This window comes from Salvia miltiorrhiza, chromosome 6 (assembly GCF_028751815.1).
Source record: "Salvia miltiorrhiza cultivar Shanhuang (shh) chromosome 6, IMPLAD_Smil_shh, whole genome shotgun sequence".
Taxonomy (NCBI): domain Eukaryota; kingdom Viridiplantae; phylum Streptophyta; class Magnoliopsida; order Lamiales; family Lamiaceae; genus Salvia; species Salvia miltiorrhiza.
Genome location: NC_080392.1, coordinates 39756444 through 39779866, shown reverse-complemented (window position 1 = coordinate 39779866; position 23423 = coordinate 39756444). Strand labels below are relative to the sequence as shown.

The following is a 23423-nucleotide window of genomic DNA, read 5'->3' as shown; positions in this document are numbered from 1 at the left end:
CCTTCAGCATGCGCTCCAAATTTCTTCAGCTGGCATGTAAGACTGAAGAATTTCCTTCAGCATGCGTAGTAAGAATTTCTTCAGCATGCTAGGATTATTCAACTTTAATCATTAAAAAAAAATCTAAGAGATTAATATATTAATTATATGGTTCCAAACTCATTTAAATACATTAAGACATATAAGCCTAATTCTTATGGAAGCATAAAATCCATTTGAGCTTGCTTCTAACATAAATTAAATTACTCATGGGCTTAAGTAAACAATCGATAAAAGATTCATATTTAACACTTCAGTGTTAAATTCTCCACAATAAATTAATGGACTCAAAATATATTTTGAGTGCATCATCTATTGAAAATAAAAAGATAAATCATCACATATATAAATTATCAAATTCATATAAGTTCGTATTTTATTAATGGATGCTGAACTCTAATTACCATAATACATCCTTAAATCAGTAATTAAAAGTATATAATCCTTAATAAAAAGTCGGGTCATTACAAGTGGAAGACAGGCTGGCGATTGGGGGAAGAAGAAAAAAAGAAAAAGAATGGGGTGGGGTGGGGCGGGGTGGCGGGTGGGGCGGGTAGTTTTTAGTTTTTATTTTTCAATATTTTTTATTTTAATTTTGAATTTTGTTTTTTCAAATTTTAAAATGTTAAACTTTTTAATTCTTTTAATTTGTTTTTGTAGTGACCCGCTCTTTTATATATTTTAAATCCAGTAATGCGTGTTTATTATTGTTCATCAGTGAAAGAAACCGGTTATTATCCTGATATGAATTCAGCTTATGATCCTGAATTTATATTGTTAAAGCAGTCAATGATATTATTTCAGAGTTATAACCGACTTAGCAAAGTCACGTTATTTATTTAAGCGAGATGGAACTAGATTTTTTTTTTTTACTTAAGTCGTGGATTATTTCCGACTCGTGAGTTAATTAAATATGCGGATTTAATTTAGATATTAGAACAACGAACGAATTAAATCTACAGATTTAATTTAGATTCATTTTATAACTTATCGATTTTAGCGAGAAATCACATGTCGAAATACGAGATTTATTTATATAAACAGTATCAAGCAGATACGAGCACACGATTCATATTACAGATGCATAAAGAATACAATTCATAAGGATTTGTTCCTAGTTACAATACAACTTTTACTCTTACTACATAGCTAGCGCAATCATCACTCACTTCCTATTTCCTACTCACTACTTGCTAAAAAATGGAGGAAAAGAAAGAAAAAGAAATGTGTGGGGATGTGAAAAATCTGCAGCAGCCTCCATCCACCCTTTATACTACCCCACCACTACACTTTGTCAAGCCAATTGAGGAGCAACAACTCCTCCTCCACTTTGTCGACTCCAGCCAAACAACACCACATTCTTCCACCTTATTCCCTGACATCAACCGCAATTAATGGAGAGCAACAACTATTAATCATTTCAGCCATTTCAATTTGCTCAATACCTCAACAATTGAAGGAGTAGAGATATAACCTTCATTCATTACTCTGCCAAGTTCAAAGGGTAAGCCATGCTTTAACTCTCTCTAGCTCTGCCTTGTATTCCTCCTGCATTATTAAGGGGAACATCATATGATTCTATTTCAGATTCTATCAGCTTCATTTAAACCAACCATAACAACAACCAACACCATATCAAGGTATTTTCCAGTTCAGTTACTTAAACATTATTCATATTTATCTCAGTTTCTTTATGCATCAAGTATATAGTTATACATATGTGTTTCATAAAAGGCATAAGACATTTAGAGACTTCGTATCATGATAGATGCACTGAGGATTTCTCAACAGCTTGCTTATAAAACTTTCCCAGACAGTAGCAAAACCACAACAATTCCTAACCAATACCTACTACTTGCATAACCGAAACATAGATTGCACCTTATCCAGTTCACGTTTTAGAATCGATAAAAAAGGAAGCGAGTTTTGACTTAGCTTAGAGAGGAGTGGGCTGCTGCCCTGCTCTGAATCAGGAAGACAGCGCGACAACGGAGGCGTCGGAGCTGGAGAATCGATGAGGCCGACCGGAACCATGGTCGAGCAGGGGCTCGAGCGCAGCAGCAGCGGACGCTCGGCAACGGCGTTCTGCCCTTTTTGAAACCTAGGGCTCTGTAACACCCCACCTATTTATATTAAGTTTAGAATTTATTTTAAACTTAGATTAGGATGATTTACGCCGGAAAAATGAAAAATGATTTATATTCTAAATTCCAACAAAATTTATTTTCAGAAGCCTTTATAAAAATTTAGTCTTTTGAAATTTTGTGCATTTCATAAATCGAATTATATGAATATGTGATTATTCTATATGATTAGTATTTATTTGTACATGATTTAATTTAAGTCTATGTTAGGCTTTAATTTTTGAATGTGTTGGGCTTCGACAAATATTATTTTGGGCCCTAATTTTAATTAAGCCTTCCTTGTTAATAATTAAGCCCAAGAGTCATTTTTTCCTAAAAGAGAAGCCCAACCAACCCACGCTTCCTAGCTGCCAAGTACAGCACCACTCTTTTGACTCCTTCACCCACCATGCGCGCCCACTCTTTTGACTCACAGTTATCAGCGCATCTCACCACCATGCGCGCCCACTCTTTTGACTCCTTCACCCACGTTTCCTACCTTAACATGTTCATCCTACTCCCTTAAATATCTCCCTTATTCATCTAATTCCTCACCCCAGCAACGAAGTTCAAACAGAAACAAGATCACCACATAACATAGCAGAACTCATTCAATCAAGGTTTGCCTTTAAACCCCTATTTTAATCTCTTTCATTGATGCAGCATGATTCAAACACCATTAAGATTTTACAAACCAACAAGCATGAGTAGCAGCCCCATAACTGAAGATACAAGCTTTATATATATCTGCATATATACATACATATATGATGCATGTTTGAGATAAAAGGAGAAGAAGTTGAGTTTGAAACTTTGATTTTTATTCCTTGTTTTTAAACTGCGATGCCTGAGTCGGGCCGCTGCCTCGAGTCGGGTAGAGTCTGGGCGGCGACGGTGGCTGCAAAGAGCAGTTGCTGTCGACCGGAATTGAGCAGGGTGAAGGGGTAGATGGGTGGTAGCAGCGGCCATTGCTGCGGTCTAACGGAGGGCAAGACCAGAGGCGGAGGCGTAGCCTGTAGCTGCGTCGTCGTCGGAGAGAGATGATGTCACGACCGGCCTTAATTAAGGATAATTAATCCGGGAAAACCATGACTGGGGAAGGGAAATTAAGAAGCGGGTTTAGAAAGGGGCGCATAAAAGAATACTCAAAGAGCTTGAATATGCGTGAAATATTCCTTAAAAAGGAAAAAGGCATAGTTCGCATAAAAAGGGTACTCAACGAACTTGTATAAGCGTTATATTCCTTAAAAGGAAAAAGGCATCGTTAGGGGCTTGGCTAAAACATTATCAGAGTTTGCAACGGAAGGTGTAACTGAAATAATCAGTGTTTACAGCGGAATGCATAACTGAGATACATGTATGAAGACATGTATCCTTTCTGAGCCTACTTTAAGTTCAACAAAAACTCCACTCAGCAACACTTCATCGCCCATCACAACTCAACCTGCACAAACATAAACATACGAAGGGCTGAGTACAAGAGTACTCAGTGGGCAGTGCCAAGCATATAACATAATATCAACAACAAAACACAACTTCGCATAAGAGGCATAAGTTTCTTTCAAATCCTTTGCTCATTAAACATTTCCATATTCATAAACAGCATGAGCGCATTCTTCATCATTAACAATCATCAACACGCATCGTGTCGTGGAGAAGGCCTTCCCCATCGAACACGGGCATCGCGCCGTGAAGGGGGCCTCCCTCAGCGGTCACGGCATCGTACTATTGAGGGAGGCCTCCCCCAATAGACGCTGTAACACTGGAATACTGGCATCGCGCCGCTAGGGAGGCCTCCCTCAGCGGACACGGGCATCGCGCCGTGAGGAAGGCCCTCCTCAGCGGACACGGCATCGTACTGTTGAGGGAGGCCTCCCCCAACAGACGCAAGCATCAAACACAGGCATAAACTTATCAGCGTAAAGCATTCAAGCGTAAATAAGCGTAATCAAGCGTAAATCATTTAGCGTAAAGCATAATAAAGCATACCATACTTGAAGATCCAATTTGCATTATAAAGCATAACACATGCATAGCATTTTATTTACGCGTAAGAAATTGCCCACCTGATAGCAAAGTTTTGCTAAGGTACTCTAACTCCTTGTGTAGTTCTTACTCTCGCGCTTGACCTTAATCACGAGAATATAAAATAAGACATTGCCTCGAGGAAAATTCTTAATTAATGAGAAAGCGTAATTTAACTATGCATGAATCTGGTATGCATGATCTAATCTTTTGAGCGATAATCGGGAATTCTACTATTAATCCTTGTTAATAGATTTAACTAATTCTCGTCTAACGCGGTCGAATAAAGTTGTGCTTCTTCCTTCCTCATCGTAATATTCTAGTTGTGAAATAAATCTCGCATTTGTACTTGATTGAAAAATGACTAACTCGGCTTTAAACGAGGTGTGACCTTGTAGAAACTATCGGGCTTTTCGATAGAAACATAATTACTAATATAATCTCAAATAATTAATAGGCTCAAAAGAGAGTAGCCAATTAATTAAATAAAACGAGTAGCTTAACTCAAATAAATAATGGTAGCTCAAAATAATATTTGGCCTTAAGGAAACAATAATATAAGCTCAATAATTAAGAGGCTCAACAAGGCAGCCTGATAATTAATTAAGTAGAAGTGGGCCTGAATAAATAGTACGAAAGCCCAATCGAAATAATTCATTGGCTTAAGTAATTAAATAAATCTTGGCCCAATGAATAAATAATGAATAGCTGGGCTAAGTTAAATAAGTACGCAAGGCCCAGCTGCAATTAAATAAGCCTCGGCCCAAAGAAATAAAATAATAAGGCCGATATTAAAATAAGGTCTGTTGGGCTCAAATAAATAAATCATGTAAAGCCCAACTAAATAAAATTTCAGTCCATAATTTAAAATTAGCCCAAGAATAGAATGAATTATTCTGAGCTTAAAATTAAATAAAACTCGGCCCAAGTGATGAATTAAACTGGCCCAATAAAATATAAATGGGATTAGAATAATAACCCATCATAAATATATGCATCAGCCCAACTCCTTAAATTAATCGAGCCCAATAGAATTAATGAGAAGGGCCAATTAAATAAAAGACTGGCCCAATTCGAATTTAACTGTGAAAGCCCAAGCTAATAATAATAAGGATAAAGCCCAATCTGCTCCAAAATTAGTATTTAAAGGAAAATGGCCCAAAATTCTTTCTCTTTCAAAAATTTTCGGCCCAATCACTACCAGCCCATCCAAAATAAAAGAAAGCCCAAATTTTTAAAATCATTCGGCCCAAATCACATAAGGGAATGGCCCAAATAAAACACAACCCATACTATTTCTCTCTCTCTCAATTCTCGGCTTCTCTCTTTCTCAAGGAGCCGATTCCTCCTTCTCTCTCAAACCAGTCGAGACTTCTCTCCCTCTTCTTCAAAAATCAATCGCGGTCTCTCTCAAAATCAGTCGAGACTTCAGCCGCCGCCTCTTCTCCGACCGGCGTTCCAACCTCACCGCCGTTCTCTCTCCTCAGCGCAAAGTCCCCAAAATCGTGCCCTAGTTTCTCTCAATTCAGAAATCACCACCTCAGCTCTCCCTCTCGAGTCTCGATCAGTCGCTAGAGCGCACGGATGATGGGGCTAGAACCAAGCCCTAGTTCTTCCAGAGAAACGAAGACTGCCGCCACTGCAACTAGAAGGCCGGCGAGATACACCGTGCCGCTTCACTCGCAGCGGCGTCCGCTGCTCGTCAGGCCGCCGAGGGCTTCGTCTACCGCTGCTCTGGCCGTCCCAACCGCCGGCGAGCAGCCGCCGCTCGGAATCCAGGGATCGTCTGCTTCTTCCACCTCTTCTCTCTCTTTCGCATCAACTCACGCACCGCAGCCATCTCTTTCTCTCGATCCGTCCTCAGCCGAGGAGTCCGCCGCCGCGGCTCCGGGATCCGGCGAATCAGTCACTGCTGGTCGTTCTCGCCTTCGGTTCAGCCACGCTGCTGCTGGTTTTGATGAAGGTATGCCGCCCCTGCTTCCATCCAGAATCGGCGAGTTGAGGGGAAAACTTGCTGCAGCGGCGATTCTCCCATTCCGATGTTGATGGAAACTCCGTCGTCGAGTCGTCTCCTCAAATCAGAGCAGGGCAGCAGCCCGCTCCCTTCTAAAGCTAAGTCAAAAATAATCTCGCTCCTTTTTCTATCGGTTCTTAACGTGAAATAGGCAAAGATAAGGTGTAATTTTCTTGTTTTGCTTACATCTCAAATTATGCTCGTTTAAAATTTCATATGAACTGTCACTTGTTCACAACAGTGGTTGGTGTTCTACATGATAAAGCCCGCGTCTGTTATGTCTATCATGCTTATGAGAGTCTTATATCATCTGGAACTGATTATGCTATTCACTTCATGCTTGTTGGATGATATGCGTACTGGATTCGAAATAATAGTGCTTAGTATTTACCTGTGGATCCTTGTGCTTGGGTGGCTGCTGTGTGATTGAATCAGTGGATAGAAACTGAAATAAATTGAAGGTGCCTTTGCTTACACGAATGAAGAAAACTCTGGCAGAAATGGTAGAGTTAAAAGATATAAAACTCACCTTGAAGTTATTTGGCTTAGTTGCTGTACTGTTTGCTATAGTAGATTGGTTTTAATAGGAGATTAACTGTAATGAACGATGGTTCTTGTTTTATTTCAGGTGAACTTAATCAAAGAAGAAGAAAGCATTGAAGCCAAGCATTGCATTTGTTGGGTGGAAAGCAAATGATGTAGGAGTGGTGGCTGATAGTTGGTGGAGCAAAGGGTGGTGGAGTTGGAAAAAGTAAGAGTTGGTGGAGAGAGACGTGTACATCATTAGCAAAAGATGAAAAAAAATAACTTATCTAAACTTTGATTTTGCTTTATCTATTAGCACATCAATAATGTAGAGTTATTATATTACACATATACACACATCATCACTATGATTTATGACACTTAATTGTATATATTGAATAGACGTACACATGATTTATCATAGTCAATAATCTTCATGATGTTCATACACATAAATATATCACATAAGTACATACGATATAAAGCACATTAAAACCTGTTGGTGCTATACTAATCACAAACAGCATAAACTGGATTCATTTATAAAAATTGCATTTACTAGTTTTAATCATAATTAAAAGAGCGGGCTACTACATACTACCCCTCTTAACAAAAATTTCGTCCCGAAATTTGCATATCTCTGTTAAAATAGTTCGGGATATTTTTCCTTCATCTTGTCTTCAAGTTCCCGCGTAGCTTCTCTTGTCTGCGGTGTCTCCATAAGATTTTTACTGATGTGATTGAGGCTGATTTCGCAAGTGTCCGCGTATTGCTGGCAAAGAGGTGTGGTTGTTCTCAATTGTTGAACCTCGTTGTCTGTTGGGGCATTGCGTGGAGTAGTGACCTTTTTGGCCACAATTGTAACAACCGTTAGTTCCAGCCCGACAGATACCCCTATGCATCTTACCGCAATTTGGGCAAGGTGAAAATCCTTTCTGACCTTGGTTACCTCCAGTTGGCTCGAGATTAGTCTGTGCCTCGTACCTTGGTTGAATAAACTGTTCGGCCCGTTCCTTTTCTTGCCACACTTTCTTACTAGTCTGATTGATATTGTCTTCGTTGTTGTTCCACTTGCGCTTCCCTTTGAGAGTATGTGAGGCTCCTGGTGGATCGTTTGGCGTTGAGATCAATGGTGGGGCTGACTTGTCTGACGGCATTGCAGCTTCAATGTCAAGTGCCCTGTTCAGAGACTCCGTGTATGAGAGTCCTCCGTGGCTTGCTAGAGCCATCTTAATTTCGTACCGCAGTCCAGCACAAAATTTCTCTGCCATCTTCTCCTCTGTGTCCACTTGTTGTGGAGCAAACCTCGACAGGTTGCAGAATTCCTTATCGTATTCAACCACAGATTTCTTTCCTTGCTTCAACTCGTAGAACTCAGCTTCTTTCTTTTTCCTATAGCTTTTTGGAATATATTTATCATATAATCCTGTCTTAAAATCTTTCCAAGTATAACTTGCCCATTGTTCAGGTGTCAGAATTTTTCGACGTGCTTCCCACCAGAAGTCAGCTGATCCTGTTAGCTGGAAAGAGACGCAAGATAGGCGCTCTTCATCAGTGCAACGTAGAAAGTTGAAAATACGTTCCATTGCACGCACCCAAATCTCAGCTTCAGCCGGTTCACTCGTTCCGTCAAACGTAGGTGGGTTCTGCCTTAAAAAGAGTTCTTCGACTCTCCTAGTTGGGGGCGGAGGGCATGGGTTATGTCCTCGAGCATCTTGTGGTTCTTCGGGTACAGCGTTACGGTTTCTGCGATTGTTATTGTTTCTCGCAGGGCGTCCTCTCTTAGGTGGCATTCTGATAGCAAGGATGTGCCAATTAGTACACCCTAGCATAATCTAATACAAACCTCAAAAGAATTCTTGTAAATGTCAACTTAATATAACTTGTAAACAAGTCATGACTCCAATGACATCATTGATCATTGATGTAGTAAGCTTTAAGGGTCCTTAGCATCTCAAATCTATGAGTCATAACAATCCTTAAGCATATAATATCACATCATCTAAACTGGATACTTAAGCATAAGTCATGGAGATTTATAGTGGCTATAATATCATCAGCTTAAGAAAATTTTTCTATACGTATCACTTATCTTGCTTCCTTCACTATAGCCACCAAAAGATACAATCTAATTTTTTTTCTATGTTTGCTTCTATGTTCTGTCGTAGTGGTGATCTCATATCTTAATAGCTCTATGTTCATAGGGATTCATTCCATAGGCATACTTAATCGCGCTTGCGTAAATCATTTCATTCAACAACATAACATAGCTATTGACAGTTACTCACTTTGCTATTACGATAATTCTCACTTTTTGTAAACATTAACTCAAAACATGGAAGAGCTTACCATTCTGCTTCGTTGAGTGTGATGCGATGAAGTGCTGAGCTTTGTCGATTGAACTCTAGACACTTTAGTGATTCATTCTAAGTTTGGCTTAAATAAACTCTTAGGCTCAGAGCAAACGAACTGCTCTGATACCACTCTGTCACGACCGGCCTTAATTAAGGATAATTAATCCGGGAAAACCATGACTGGGGAAGGGAAATTAAGAAGCGGGTTTAGAAAGGGGCGCATAAAAGAATACTCAAAGAGCTTGAATATGCGTGAAATATTCCTTAAAAAGGAAAAAGGCATAGTTCGCATAAAAAGGGTACTCAACGAACTTGTATAAGCGTTATATTCCTTAAAAGGAAAAAGGCATCGTTAGGGGCTTGGCTAAAACATTATCAGAGTTTGCAACGGAAGGTGTAACTGAAATAATCAGTGTTTACAGCGGAATGCATAACTGAGATACATGTATGAAGACATGTATCCTTTCTGAGCCTACTTTAAGTTCAACAAAAACTCCACTCAGCAACACTTCATCGCCCATCACAACTCAACCTGCACAAACATAAACATACGAAGGGCTGAGTACAAGAGTACTCAGTGGGCAGTGCCAAGCATATAACATAATATCAACAACAAAACACAACTTCGCATAAGAGGCATAAGTTTCTTTCAAATCCTTTGCTCATTAAACATTTCCATATTCATAAACAGCATGAGCGCATTCTTCATCATTAACAATCATCAACACGCATCGTGTCGTGGAGAAGGCCTTCCCCATCGAACACGGGCATCGCGCCGTGAAGGGGGCCTCCCTCAGCGGTCACGGCATCGTACTATTGAGGGAGGCCTCCCCCAATAGACGCTGTAACACTGGAATACTGGCATCGCGCCGCTAGGGAGGCCTCCCTCAGCGGACACGGGCATCGCGCCGTGAGGAAGGCCCTCCTCAGCGGACACGGCATCGTACTGTTGAGGGAGGCCTCCCCCAACAGACGCAAGCATCAAACACAGGCATAAACTTATCAGCGTAAAGCATTCAAGCGTAAATAAGCGTAATCAAGCGTAAATCATTTAGCGTAAAGCATAATAAAGCATACCATACTTGAAGATCCAATTTGCATTATAAAGCATAACACATGCATAGCATTTTATTTACGCGTAAGAAATTGCCCACCTGATAGCAAAGTTTTGCTAAGGTACTCTAACTCCTTGTGTAGTTCTTACTCTCGCGCTTGACCTTAATCACGAGAATATAAAATAAGACATTGCCTCGAGGAAAATTCTTAATTAATGAGAAAGCGTAATTTAACTATGCATGAATCTGGTATGCATGATCTAATCTTTTGAGCGATAATCGGGAATTCTACTATTAATCCTTGTTAATAGATTTAACTAATTCTCGTCTAACGCGGTCGAATAAAGTTGTGCTTCTTCCTTCCTCATCGTAATATTCTAGTTGTGAAATAAATCTCGCATTTGTACTTGATTGAAAAATGACTAACTCGGCTTTAAACGAGGTGTGACCTTGTAGAAACTATCGGGCTTTTCGATAGAAACATAATTACTAATATAATCTCAAATAATTAATAGGCTCAAAAGAGAGTAGCCAATTAATTAAATAAAACGAGTAGCTTAACTCAAATAAATAATGGTAGCTCAAAATAATATTTGGCCTTAAGGAAACAATAATATAAGCTCAATAATTAAGAGGCTCAACAAGGCAGCCTGATAATTAATTAAGTAGAAGTGGGCCTGAATAAATAGTACGAAAGCCCAATCGAAATAATTCATTGGCTTAAGTAATTAAATAAATCTTGGCCCAATGAATAAATAATGAATAGCTGGGCTAAGTTAAATAAGTACGCAAGGCCCAGCTGCAATTAAATAAGCCTCGGCCCAAAGAAATAAAATAATAAGGCCGATATTAAAATAAGGTCTGTTGGGCTCAAATAAATAAATCATGTAAAGCCCAACTAAATAAAATTTCAGTCCATAATTTAAAATTAGCCCAAGAATAGAATGAATTATTCTGAGCTTAAAATTAAATAAAACTCGGCCCAAGTGATGAATTAAACTGGCCCAATAAAATATAAATGGGATTAGAATAATAACCCATCATAAATATATGCATCAGCCCAACTCCTTAAATTAATCGAGCCCAATAGAATTAATGAGAAGGGCCAATTAAATAAAAGACTGGCCCAATTCGAATTTAACTGTGAAAGCCCAAGCTAATAATAATAAGGATAAAGCCCAATCTGCTCCAAAATTAGTATTTAAAGGAAAATGGCCCAAAATTCTTTCTCTTTCAAAAATTTTCGGCCCAATCACTACCAGCCCATCCAAAATAAAAGAAAGCCCAAATTTTTAAAATCATTCGGCCCAAATCACATAAGGGAATGGCCCAAATAAAACACAACCCATACTATTTCTCTCTCTCTCAATTCTCGGCTTCTCTCTTTCTCAAGGAGCCGATTCCTCCTTCTCTCTCAAACCAGTCGAGACTTCTCTCCCTCTTCTTCAAAAATCAATCGCGGTCTCTCTCAAAATCAGTCGAGACTTCAGCCGCCGCCTCTTCTCCGACCGGCGTTCCAACCTCACCGCCGTTCTCTCTCCTCAGCGCAAAGTCCCCAAAATCGTGCCCTAGTTTCTCTCAATTCAGAAATCACCACCTCAGCTCTCCCTCTCGAGTCTCGATCAGTCGCTAGAGCGCACGGATGATGGGGCTAGAACCAAGCCCTAGTTCTTCCAGAGAAACGAAGACTGCCGCCACTGCAACTAGAAGGCCGGCGAGATACACCGTGCCGCTTCACTCGCAGCGGCGTCCGCTGCTCGTCAGGCCGCCGAGGGCTTCGTCTACCGCTGCTCTGGCCGTCCCAACCGCCGGCGAGCAGCCGCCGCTCGGAATCCAGGGATCGTCTGCTTCTTCCACCTCTTCTCTCTCTTTCGCATCAACTCACGCACCGCAGCCATCTCTTTCTCTCGATCCGTCCTCAGCCGAGGAGTCCGCCGCCGCGGCTCCGGGATCCGGCGAATCAGTCACTGCTGGTCGTTCTCGCCTTCGGTTCAGCCACGCTGCTGCTGGTTTTGATGAAGGTATGCCGCCCCTGCTTCCATCCAGAATCGGCGAGTTGAGGGGAAAACTTGCTGCAGCGGCGATTCTCCCATTCCGATGTTGATGGAAACTCCGTCGTCGAGTCGTCTCCTCAAATCAGAGCAGGGCAGCAGCCCGCTCCCTTCTAAAGCTAAGTCAAAAATAATCTCGCTCCTTTTTCTATCGGTTCTTAACGTGAAATAGGCAAAGATAAGGTGTAATTTTCTTGTTTTGCTTACATCTCAAATTATGCTCGTTTAAAATTTCATATGAACTGTCACTTGTTCACAACAGTGGTTGGTGTTCTACATGATAAAGCCCGCGTCTGTTATGTCTATCATGCTTATGAGAGTCTTATATCATCTGGAACTGATTATGCTATTCACTTCATGCTTGTTGGATGATATGCGTACTGGATTCGAAATAATAGTGCTTAGTATTTACCTGTGGATCCTTGTGCTTGGGTGGCTGCTGTGTGATTGAATCAGTGGATAGAAACTGAAATAAATTGAAGGTGCCTTTGCTTACACGAATGAAGAAAACTCTGGCAGAAATGGTAGAGTTAAAAGATATAAAACTCACCTTGAAGTTATTTGGCTTAGTTGCTGTACTGTTTGCTATAGTAGATTGGTTTTAATAGGAGATTAACTGTAATGAACGATGGTTCTTGTTTTATTTCAGGTGAACTTAATCAAAGAAGAAGAAAGCATTGAAGCCAAGCATTGCATTTGTTGGGTGGAAAGCAAATGATGTAGGAGTGGTGGCTGATAGTTGGTGGAGCAAAGGGTGGTGGAGTTGGAAAAAGTAAGAGTTGGTGGAGAGAGACGTGTACATCATTAGCAAAAGATGAAAAAAAATAACTTATCTAAACTTTGATTTTGCTTTATCTATTAGCACATCAATAATGTAGAGTTATTATATTACACATATACACACATCATCACTATGATTTATGACACTTAATTGTATATATTGAATAGACGTACACATGATTTATCATAGTCAATAATCTTCATGATGTTCATACACATAAATATATCACATAAGTACATACGATATAAAGCACATTAAAACCTGTTGGTGCTATACTAATCACAAACAGCATAAACTGGATTCATTTATAAAAATTGCATTTACTAGTTTTAATCATAATTAAAAGAGCGGGCTACTACAGATGAGGGAGGCTGGGCTTGGCGGCGGTGGTGCCGCTGCTGCCCAGCCAAGGACGGACGGAGGGGAGTTTCAGAGGGCGTTCGGCGGCAGTGGGCTTCATCTGCTGCTGTTCGCTGGTCTGTTTCGAGGGACGTCAGGCGGCGGCGGTAGGCCTTGTCGGCTGCTGCGGCCGCCGATTTTGCGAGGGAGGCGGCGGGAGTGACAGGAGTCGAGAGAGAAGTGTTCCGGGCGGCGCTCGTCGCCGGGCACGATGGAACAGTCGAGGGAGAGAGGAGCAGTTGAGGGAGAGGAGAGTTAAGGGGCGGCGGCGTGTTCGGCGGTGGCTGCCGTCGTCCGCCGGAAGAGAGAAGGAGGAAGAGGGTGGCTGGGCGGCGCTGGGTACGTGTGTGTGCGTGTGAGTCTGCGACCGAGAGAGAGAATAGGGGGAGAAAAGGTTGAGAGTTGGGCTAGGTTTGGGCTTGGGGTGTTGGGCTTAGGTTTGGGCCTTGGCTTTATTTCAGTTGGACCTTTTAATTCAAAAGAGTTGGGCCGATTTATTTATAATAAACTTGGGCTGCCCTTATATTTTGGGCTACGAAATTTTTATAAAAATGGGAGGGTGTCTTTGATTTAATTATTTTAAATGGGCTACCCAATATTTATTAATTAGACTTATAATAAAGTTTGATTAATTATTTTAAAGATAATTAGCATAATAATATTATTATTATGAAGTGCATATTTTAAGTAATTACTTATATGCTAAGCATGACATGACATTGCATTTGCATCATGCAATAAAAGTATTTATGATTTAATTGGTTTATTTATAAATCCAATTATTTAAGAAAATCGAGTAAGGATATTGTTGGTGTCCTTGACTCAAGAAAATTAGTTTTCAATCTTTATTTAAATTTTGAGAACTCGGCGTGATGAATCAAAGAATGTCTAGCATGTCCTCTATGACTTAAGATAAGATTAAGGAGACCTATTAAGAATAGAATTTCTTGTAGGCTTTGTGGACCAAGGGGATTAGCGCTGCTTTCCCAAGACAAGTTATATGTGTATGATCTTCAGGCTTTGCCTATCCAGGTGGGCTTACTTTCCAAATGTACAAAGTATGATTGAGTTATTAAGCTCTAAATGTTTCAATGAAATGCAAACTGTTTATTTAATGAAATGAAAACTGTTTATCCAATAAAATGTTTATGTGCATTCTGCTCTGTTTAAGGCTCGCAACAACGAATCGATCGAGGTTCTCTCTTGACCTAACACGTTATTTGAGAATTGTGTACACCTATTAGCTGACCTGGTGGGTTGATCTCCATCGGGCACTAATCATGTATGAGGCGTTATAAGGGTGCTCGACGGGATGTGTTCCGGAGCATTGGGTCCCAAATGGAAACTTGGCTGGGTTACGCCCTCAGTCCAAGTAAAGCAGGAGTAATGGATCCGTCGGTGGCTAAAAGGTCCGGGATCACAGCGAGTAACGGAAAGGGAGTGTGACATGTGCGCACAAATGAAAGAAATGTTTTAACATGCTTAGAAGTTATTTCAATTTAAAACCTTCTAAGTCATGTCAAGTATGATTGGATAAACTGTCTTTATTAAAATATGAGATGTTTCAGAAAATGCATGCCCACTAAGTACATTAGTACTTAGCCCAAAAATACTTTCAAATGTTTTCAGGTTGGCTGGCCGGTGCTGATGGGACTGAGCTGAGGCTAGAGATAAATTCCTATGTTAGACTTCCGCTGTAGCAATTACTCATATTAGTCTTTTGTTTTCCCAACTTAAGATCTTCATGTTAAAATTCAAATGATATACCTGACCGAGCTTAGACTCTTCACTACTAAATTTATGCCAATGAATGTCGGTTGTCAGAAACATGAAACAAAACTTGTGATCCAAAGGGGGCTAGCCTGACTCTTTATCTTATTATTCGGGTTTTAACAAGGTTGTTCCTTGTTTATTTCTATGAATTAGTTACACTTCGATTATATTTATTCATTCAAGAATTGGGGTGTGACAGAATGGCATCAGAGCATGAGTTTTCTTTCATGTTTCTGATAACCATAAGCTTTTAGATGTAGAGTCTAGAATAGTATCTCTAGACTTCTAAGAATGTTAGTAGCCCTTAGCTCGCCGTCACACTGCCGCAACTAAGGTACGATAATAATTTCAAAAATATATATGTATATTCAAAGTTATGAAAAATTTTCAAGAAAATGTGCGCCTTATGTTTATGATGTTATGTGAATGCAAATTATTCTTCATGTTGTTATTTTGGGTCTCTGACTCATATAACTAAGCTCAATGTCGTGTTTGGGACTACCCGAGCCCTTAACGAATCAATGTATGTATGTATGTATGGTCGAGTTAGATTCCTTGAATCTTTCCGGCATAAGCAAAATTGTTCATGAAAGGGGCATTTAATGTCCATATGACTCAAAGTTTTAAAGAAAGCAAATGTATGTATGTATGTATGTATGTATGTATGTATGAATGAATGTGAAAGTTTTATGTTATCATTTTAGGTTCACTGCCTATATGATGAGAATGATGAGTTCTTTTACAAACTGTTTGAGAACCACCCAAGAATGTCTTAAGAATGTTAGTCGTGATAGCACCGCTAGAACGGCATAGAATGGATTTATATGGTACCAATGATTTATGATTTAAGTACTTAGAAGTAAGTGCTTTAAGTTAGAAGTTGACTTAGAGCTTTATAAGAGATAAGAAGTTGACATGATTAGGGGCGAAGCTCCCATTTGACTGAGTGATTCGTTGTGCTGGGTCTGGCCAGCCCACATGACTAAGATCTCGGTGATTGTCAATTTAGATTTTTAATGTTTAAGTAGAACGTCATCCCAATGTATGGACTCGCACTATGTAGTTGTCACAATAAGATTTCCTTTTATCATGATAAGTATAGTGATAATTTAGAATTACTTAGTTGTCATTAGTTTTCAAAGTACTAGAATGTGATATTCTCACAGTTAGAAAGATACACTAAGCATCAACCTATCTTTTAACTGTCAGTCGGTAGAAACAAAGCAACTTCTGGAATCCCAAGTGGAGAACCAGAGCAGATCACTAGTATGATAGAGTTTTCAACAAAATGTCGGGACGTGCTCCAAATATGGTGGACACGTATGAGAAACGCGTGAAGGAGTTCGCAAACGAATGACTAGTATCACAAACTAGATGACTCAGATATGCAATTTCGAGGACGAAATTTTTATAAGGAGGGAGGAATGTAACACCCCGCCTATTTATATTAAGTTTAGAATTTATTTTAAACTTAGATTAGGATGATTTACGCCGGAAAAATGAGAAATGATTTATATTTTAAATTCCAACAAAATTTATTTTCAGAAGCCTTTATAAAAATTTAGTCTTTTGAAATTTTGTGCATTTCATAAATCGAATTATATGAATATGTGATTATTCTATATGATTAGTATTTATTTGTACATGATTTAATTTAAGTCTATGTTAGGCTTTAATTTTTGAATGTGTTGGGCTTCGACAAATATTATTTTGGGCCCTAATTTTAATTAAGCCTTCCTTGTTAATAATTAAGCCCAAGAGTCATTTTTTCCTAAAAGAGAAGCCCAACCAACCCACGCTTCCTAGCTGCCAAGTACAGCACCACTCTTTTGACTCCTTCACCCACCATGCGCGCCCACTCTTTTGACTCACAGTTATCAGCGCAACTCACCACCATGCGCGCCCACTCTTTTGACTCCTTCACCCACGTTTCCTACCTTAACATGTTCATCCTACTCCCTTAAATATCTCCCTTATTCATCTAATTCCTCACCCCAGCAACGAAGTTCAAACAGAAACAAGATCACCACATAACATAGCAGAACTCATTCAATCAAGGTTTGCCTTTAAACCCCTATTTTAATCTCTTTCATTGATGCAGCATGATTCAAACACCATTAAGATTTTACAAACCAACAAGCATGAGTAGCAGCCCCATAACTGAAGATACAAGCTTTATATATATCTGCATATATACATACATATATGATGCATGTTTGAGATAAAAGGAGAAGAAGTTGAGTTTGAAACTTTGATTTTTATTCCTTGTTTTTAAACTGCGATGCCTGAGTCGGGCCGCTGCCTCGAGTCAGGTAGAGTCTGGGCGGCGACGGTGGCTGCAAAGAGCAGTTGCTGTCGACCAGAATTGAGCAGGGTGAAGGGGTAGATGGGTGGTAGCAGCGGCCATTGCTGCGGTCTAACGGAGGGCGAGACCGGAGGCGGAGGCGCAGCCTGTAGCTGCGTCGTCGTCGGAGAGAGATGAGGGAGGCTGGGCTTGGCGGCGGTGGTGCCGCTGCTGCCCAGCCAAGGACGGACGGAGGGGAGTTTCAGAGGGCGTTCGGCGGCGGCAGTGGGCTTCGTCTGCTGCTGTTCGCTGGTCTGTTTCGAGGGACGTCAGGCGGCGGCGGTAGGCCTTGTCGGCTGCTGCGGCCGCCGATTTTGCGAGGGAGGCGGCGGGAGTGACAGGAGTCGAGGGAGAAGTGTTCCGGGTGGCGCTTGTCGCCGGGCACGATGGAACAGTCGAGGGAGAGAGGAGCAGTTGAGGGAGATGAGAGTTAAGGGGCGGCGGCGTGTTCGGCGGTGGCTGCCGTCGTCCGCCGGAAGAGAGAAGGAGGAAGAGGGAGGCTGGGCGGCGCTGGGTACGTGTGTGTGCATGTGAGTCTGCGACCGAGAGAGAGAATAGGGGGAGAAAAGGTTGAGAGTTGGGCTAGGTTTGGGCTTGGGGTGTTGGGCTTAGGTTTGGGCCTTGACTTTATTTCAGTTGGACCTTTTAATTCAAAAGAGTTGGGCCGATTTATTTATAATAAACTTGGGCTGCCCTTATATTTTGGGCTACGAAATTTTTATAAAAATGTGAGGGTGTCTTTGATTTAAGGGTTAATTACGCCAAAAACCATGAACTTTGGGCCAATTTCCAAATTTTCCATGAACTTTGTTTTTTATCAAATTTTCCCTGAACTAAAGGGCGTGATCAATTTTTCCATGATTTTCGAAAATCCCCAATTTGACTGCTGACTTGGCACCATTTAAGTCACCTGAAAGCTGACTTGGCACCGGCGACGATGTGAAGAAACGACGTCGTCCTATACTCATGTGAAGAAACGACGTCGCCCACCGGACCACCCCTGCCCTCTGAACTCCGACTTCATCTTGTTCGGCGTTGGCTAACAACAGCATAGCCAGCAACCAGGTACTGCGGAGGGGGGCGGCGGATCTGCGGTGGACGGCGGCAGTGGAGGTGGTCGATTGGGATTTTCTGTTTGAGTTTCCAATTTTCAGATCGGGATTTGGTGGTGGAATTCGCAGAGATGGTTGGTGGAGGCGGCGGATCTGGTGGAATTCGCAGAGATGGTTTTGCGAAGGTGGGGGCAGATCTGGTGGAGAGAGAATGGGCGGTGGAGTCCGCCGGAAATCGAGCAGCAGCAGTCGAGCCCAAGTTCGCAGAGGTGGTTGGTGGCGCCAGATCTGGTTTTGTGAGGGTGGGAGAAGGCGGTGGGCGCGCGGTGGGGGAAGGCGGTGGGCTCGCGATGGAGAAAGCTATCTGATGACGGCGGCGGTGGAGGAGCAGCCACCTGTGTGGTGGCGGCTGTAATGGCTGGAGGGAGCCATGGCTGCCGGCGACCTCCGATGGACTTCCACGGTGGAGGACAGCCACCTTTGTTTATTTTTTGTCTTTTTTTTGTTTTTTTTTTCCAAGTGTCAATCATACAGTCCAATAGGCGCCATGTCAGCTTAGTAATACCATGTAGGCGACACGTCAGCTCGGGACATCACCGGAGCAAAAAAGCATGGAAAAATTGATCACGCCCTTAAGTTCAGGGAAAATTTGATAAAAAACAAAGTTCATGGAAAATTTGGAAATGGGCCCAAAGTTCATGGTTTTTGGCGTAATTAACCCTTGATTTAATTATTTTAAATGGGCTACCCAATATTTATTAATTAGACTTATAATAAAGTTTGATTAATTATTTTAAAGATAATTAGCATAATAATATTATTATTATGAAGTGCATATTTTAAGTAATTACTTATATGCTAAGCATGACATGACATTGCATTTGCATCATGCAATAAAAGTATTTATGATTTAATTGGTTTATTTATAAATCCAATTATTTAAGAAAATCGAGTAAGGATATTGTTGGTGTCCTTGACTCAAGAAAATTAGTTTTCAATCTTTATTAAATTTTGAGAACTCGGCGTGATGAATCAAAGAATGTCTAGCACGTCCTCTATGACTTAAGATAAGATTAAGGAGACCTATTAAGAATAGAATTTCTTGTAGGCTTTGTGGACCAAGGGGATTAGCGCTGCTTTCCCAAGACAAGTTATATGTGTATGATCTTCAGGCTTTGCCTATCCAGGTGGGCTTACTTTCCAAATGTACAAAGTATGATTGAGTTATTAAGCTCTAAATGTTTCAATGAAATGCAAACTGTTTATTTAATGAAATGAAAACTGTTTATCCAATAAAATGTTTATGTGCACTCTGCTCTGTTTAAGGCTCGCAACAACGAATCGATCGAGGTTCTCTCTTGACCTAACACGTTATTTGAGAATTGTGTACACCTATTAGCTGACCTGGTGGGTTGATCTCCATCGGGCACTAATCATGTATGAGGCGTTATAAGGGTACTCGACGGGATGTGTTCCGAAGCATTGGGTCCCAAACCGAGTTACACCTTTGACGGTTCCGGTTCCGAACCGTGAACCGGCGGTTCCGGTTCGGTTCTGAACCGTCGGTTTCGGTTCCGAACCGCCGTTATTTTTTTTTTAAATTGTATTCAAATTAAATATGCTTTAATTAAATAAAATAAAGGTTGTAATTCTTACAAATATAAAATAATTAACTTATATATATTCTTACAAAGAATATATTCTTAACTTATTTAATTAACTTATATTGTTATGTAATTAAGTTATATATTCTTACAAAGAATATATTCTTAGAAATATATATTCTTACAAATATTCTATCTAATATATTTAACTTAAAAATTGCAATTGCAAATTTGCAATTTATTCTAACAAAGAATATATTCTTACAAATATTCTATCAAATATATTTAACTAGGAGTACAAATATATTCTTACAAATATTCTATCAAATATATTCTTACAAATTTGCAATTGCAATTTTTAAGTTAAATATATTTGATAGAATATTTGTAAGAATATATATTTCTAAGAATATATTCTTACAAATATTGCATAATTACTTTATTTGAATCAACTACTTATAAATTACAATTCTTACAAATATAATTTAAGTTACACATAACAACTCTTATTAGTATAATTTACAAATTACAACTTTTGGATGCTAAAATAAAATTACAACTCTTAATTTACAACTTGTAATTTGGGGGAAAAAAGAAATAAAGGAAATAGGACTTGAGCTTAATTATAACATCTATATATATATAAAAGCTTAGCCCTAACATGTTAAGAGCCTTTTCCCGCCAAAAGCGTCATCTTTTTTATCCAATGTGTAAGTATGTGTCATCAGCAAAATCAACAAAATCTGTATTATCCAGCAGATTATTACCACCAACCTCCCCTTCACCTCTTCATCCAAAACTTCTCACATTAATAACTGAGATTTGTTCTTGGAGAACAAGTATGCTTAGCCAACACGTTTTGCCCTTAGAGATTCACAATCAAATGACATCTCACATAAATCATGGCTGCTCTTTTAATTGGAGCATCCGAAAATTACCAGCAAGCACCACCACCGAAAACCACAGCGAGAACACAAGAAGAAGAAGAGATAAGAAAAAGAAAATATTAGAATGCCACTGCCAATACTACTATTACTGCTACCACCATCATCGAAACCCATTCGATTTTTTTTTTTTAGTTCCGATCTACTTTTTATAATAAGATATATATCCAATATCTTACAACTATAGGATTACTTATTGCATTAGAATACTTCTTTCGTACGCCAATATAGCAAAACATCGTCTGCAACTTCATGGTTTCCGTATAATTTTCATGAAGTCGAGATCAGGTGAAAATTCATGTGAGGGGCAGGAGCACATCTCACGATTTTGGGTTACAATTTTCTAGAGAGTAGCAATATTGAGTGACCATATACTGATAATCATGTTTGTGTTTGTCAGTTTGAGGAAGACAATTGCAAAGGTCAGGGATCTTTTTTAAGTTTTTTTCTTTAAACCTTCATGTTTCAATTTGTTTTGTGTTGTCGGACGAATTGAGGAGCAGAGAAGAGATTAATCACATATATCTATCATATTCTTATATATCAGTCTTTCTAATGTTCCAACCTTCGCCTTTAATTATATATTGCTTTCACATTAATTTCAACCATGGTGAGTGTCTTCAGCAGTGATCTGGTTGGATTTCGTTGTTCTCCTCCCTCGCCGCTGCCCTCCGATCAGCAATCTCTTGCCTGGTCTACACCAGCGCCGTGCTTTTCCGCCGCTCAGAGCCTCCGGTCCGCCGTGCTTCACCGGCCGCTCTTAGTCTTTCTTCGGTAGCCGCCTCCCCTCTTCGAAGGCCCGTTTGAGGTTAGTTTTGATTCTCGCTTCGTCTGTTAATGATAGTTTACTGCCTATGGTGTGCATGGTTTCGTATAATTTTCATGGTTTTTGGTGATCAAACTCGAATATTTGTCGAGAGATTGCATTTGAATGTGCCATCACATTGCAAATTTAGCATTGTTTTTTCATTTACTTTGTTTGTTCCCATTACATATTTTATTTTTGGGCTGGTCTTGCATACACCCGGTCGCATAGTATGCGATCGGTTTTCACTTACGCAATATTGGTTAAATCATGAATTAACAAACATTTATTTATAGATAAATTTAAATGGAGAACCTGTGCCCACGTTGCAATATATACTAAACATTGACCACTTTGTATTAAAATATGTATAATAATCAAGATATTTGAGTAATTAATGACATTATATAATAATCAAGATATGATGTGTTGTGTATGTACACAAATAATAAATACGTACAATTTAAAGTAAAAAAAAATAGAAAAATTATCTTTTTTATATATTTTCTTATATTTTTTTATGTATTAATAAATAGTTATATTTCAACTTAAGTCATAAATATTTTACAAAAATTAAAATTTAAAATTTAAAATTTAAAATTTATGGGCTGAGAATTGAAAAAACAATAGGTTTTAGTGGGTTTATACTATTTTATGCCCAATTATATTCTTTGAGGGAGCAATATATTGTATATAATTATAGATGAATATTTGTTGTATATATTTGCTTATTGTATAGTACATATTGTATAATTATAGTGGGCTTATCATTATTGTTGTTATCATTTTAGACAAAATTTATTGTTTTATATTATTTATTGCTTACTGCTTATTATGTATTGGATATCAATTTTTTTGTTTGTGCGTTAATTTTTAGTTATAAGGTTTCATTTTCAAAGTTAAAAATAAATCAATGCGCCAATTTTAAATTTTTATAATTTAATCCAATTAGCGTTTGCACTCCGTACAACGTACGGGTACCAAATTAGAGAGCGGTGAATCGAGAAGATGAAGCGACGCACACTGATTGAGGAACAAAATTAGGGCTTCCTAATCTGTATTGCATTTTATGTTATTTTCTTATCATCCTTTTTTAAGTTTACATATTTTTAATTACTTTTATCTTCTTCTCTTTTTTTTCTTTTTTCTTCTTTTTTGAGGGAATTACTTTTATCTATTAGTACTTGAAATTTGGATCTATTTTTAGGTTAATTTAATAGTAGTTGAGTTTTTTCATATGTAACCACTAACGCCTACAACCTTTAATTTAATCTAATTAAGGTTTCAAAACAATCCTGTTATAATTGGGTTGTTGATTTGTATAAAACACAAAATATGAGTTATTGAAAATTAAACATAATTCCTCTCAAGAAAAAATTATACAATTCATAAACTTTTTTTTTTCAATCCATTATATCTGATCTTATTTATTATAGGTTCAAATATGATAAATGTAATAATGATATACATTACAAACATCAAATAAAACTGAATGTTATATGGGTTAATTTGTAAGTTAGAGACAGTATAGGTAA

The 23423-nt window shown here is 39.1% G+C and overlaps 1 protein-coding gene and 2 long non-coding RNA genes across 5 annotated transcripts; 1 reads left to right on the top strand and 2 right to left on the bottom strand.

The window, feature by feature from the left end:
• Positions 1-3332: 3332 nt before the first annotated feature.
• LOC130989477 (uncharacterized) lies at positions 3333-5172 on the bottom strand. The gene is made up of 2 exons (XR_009090626.1): positions 4229-5172; positions 3333-3606 (listed from the first exon to the last, which is right to left on the bottom strand). It is a non-coding gene; the product is annotated as an uncharacterized LOC130989477 (long non-coding RNA).
• A 230-nt stretch (positions 5173-5402) lies between these two features.
• LOC130989414 (uncharacterized) lies at positions 5403-11165 on the bottom strand. 2 transcript variants are annotated; one of them, XR_009090599.1, is made up of 2 exons: positions 6731-10228; positions 5403-6646 (listed from the first exon to the last, which is right to left on the bottom strand). XR_009090599.1 is itself a non-coding variant. In XM_057913413.1 (2 exons), the coding sequence occupies exon 2, from the start codon at positions 8556-8558 to the stop codon at positions 7455-7457; it is 1104 nt and encodes a 367-aa protein (XP_057769396.1). In that variant the 5' UTR covers positions 8559-9612; positions 10235-11165; the 3' UTR covers positions 5403-7454. The 2 variants fall into 2 exon arrangements, 1 of the variants encoding a protein (XP_057769396.1); XM_057913413.1 differs by adding an exon at positions 10235-11165 and having other exon boundaries at positions 5403-9612.
• A 9620-nt stretch (positions 11166-20785) lies between these two features.
• On the top strand, positions 20786-23082 carry LOC130989483 (uncharacterized). 2 transcript variants are annotated; one of them, XR_009090634.1, is made up of 3 exons: positions 20786-21505; positions 21711-21891; positions 22841-23082. It is a non-coding gene; the product is annotated as an uncharacterized LOC130989483 (long non-coding RNA). The 2 variants fall into 2 exon arrangements; XR_009090633.1 differs by having other exon boundaries at positions 20786-21891.
• Positions 23083-23423: the final 341 nt, after the last annotated feature.

Excerpts from the sequence above, each read along its gene's own strand:
- LOC130989414 (XM_057913413.1), bottom strand. The coding sequence starts at position 8,558 with ATGCTAGGGTGTACTAATTGGCACATCCTTGCTATCAGAATGCCACCT.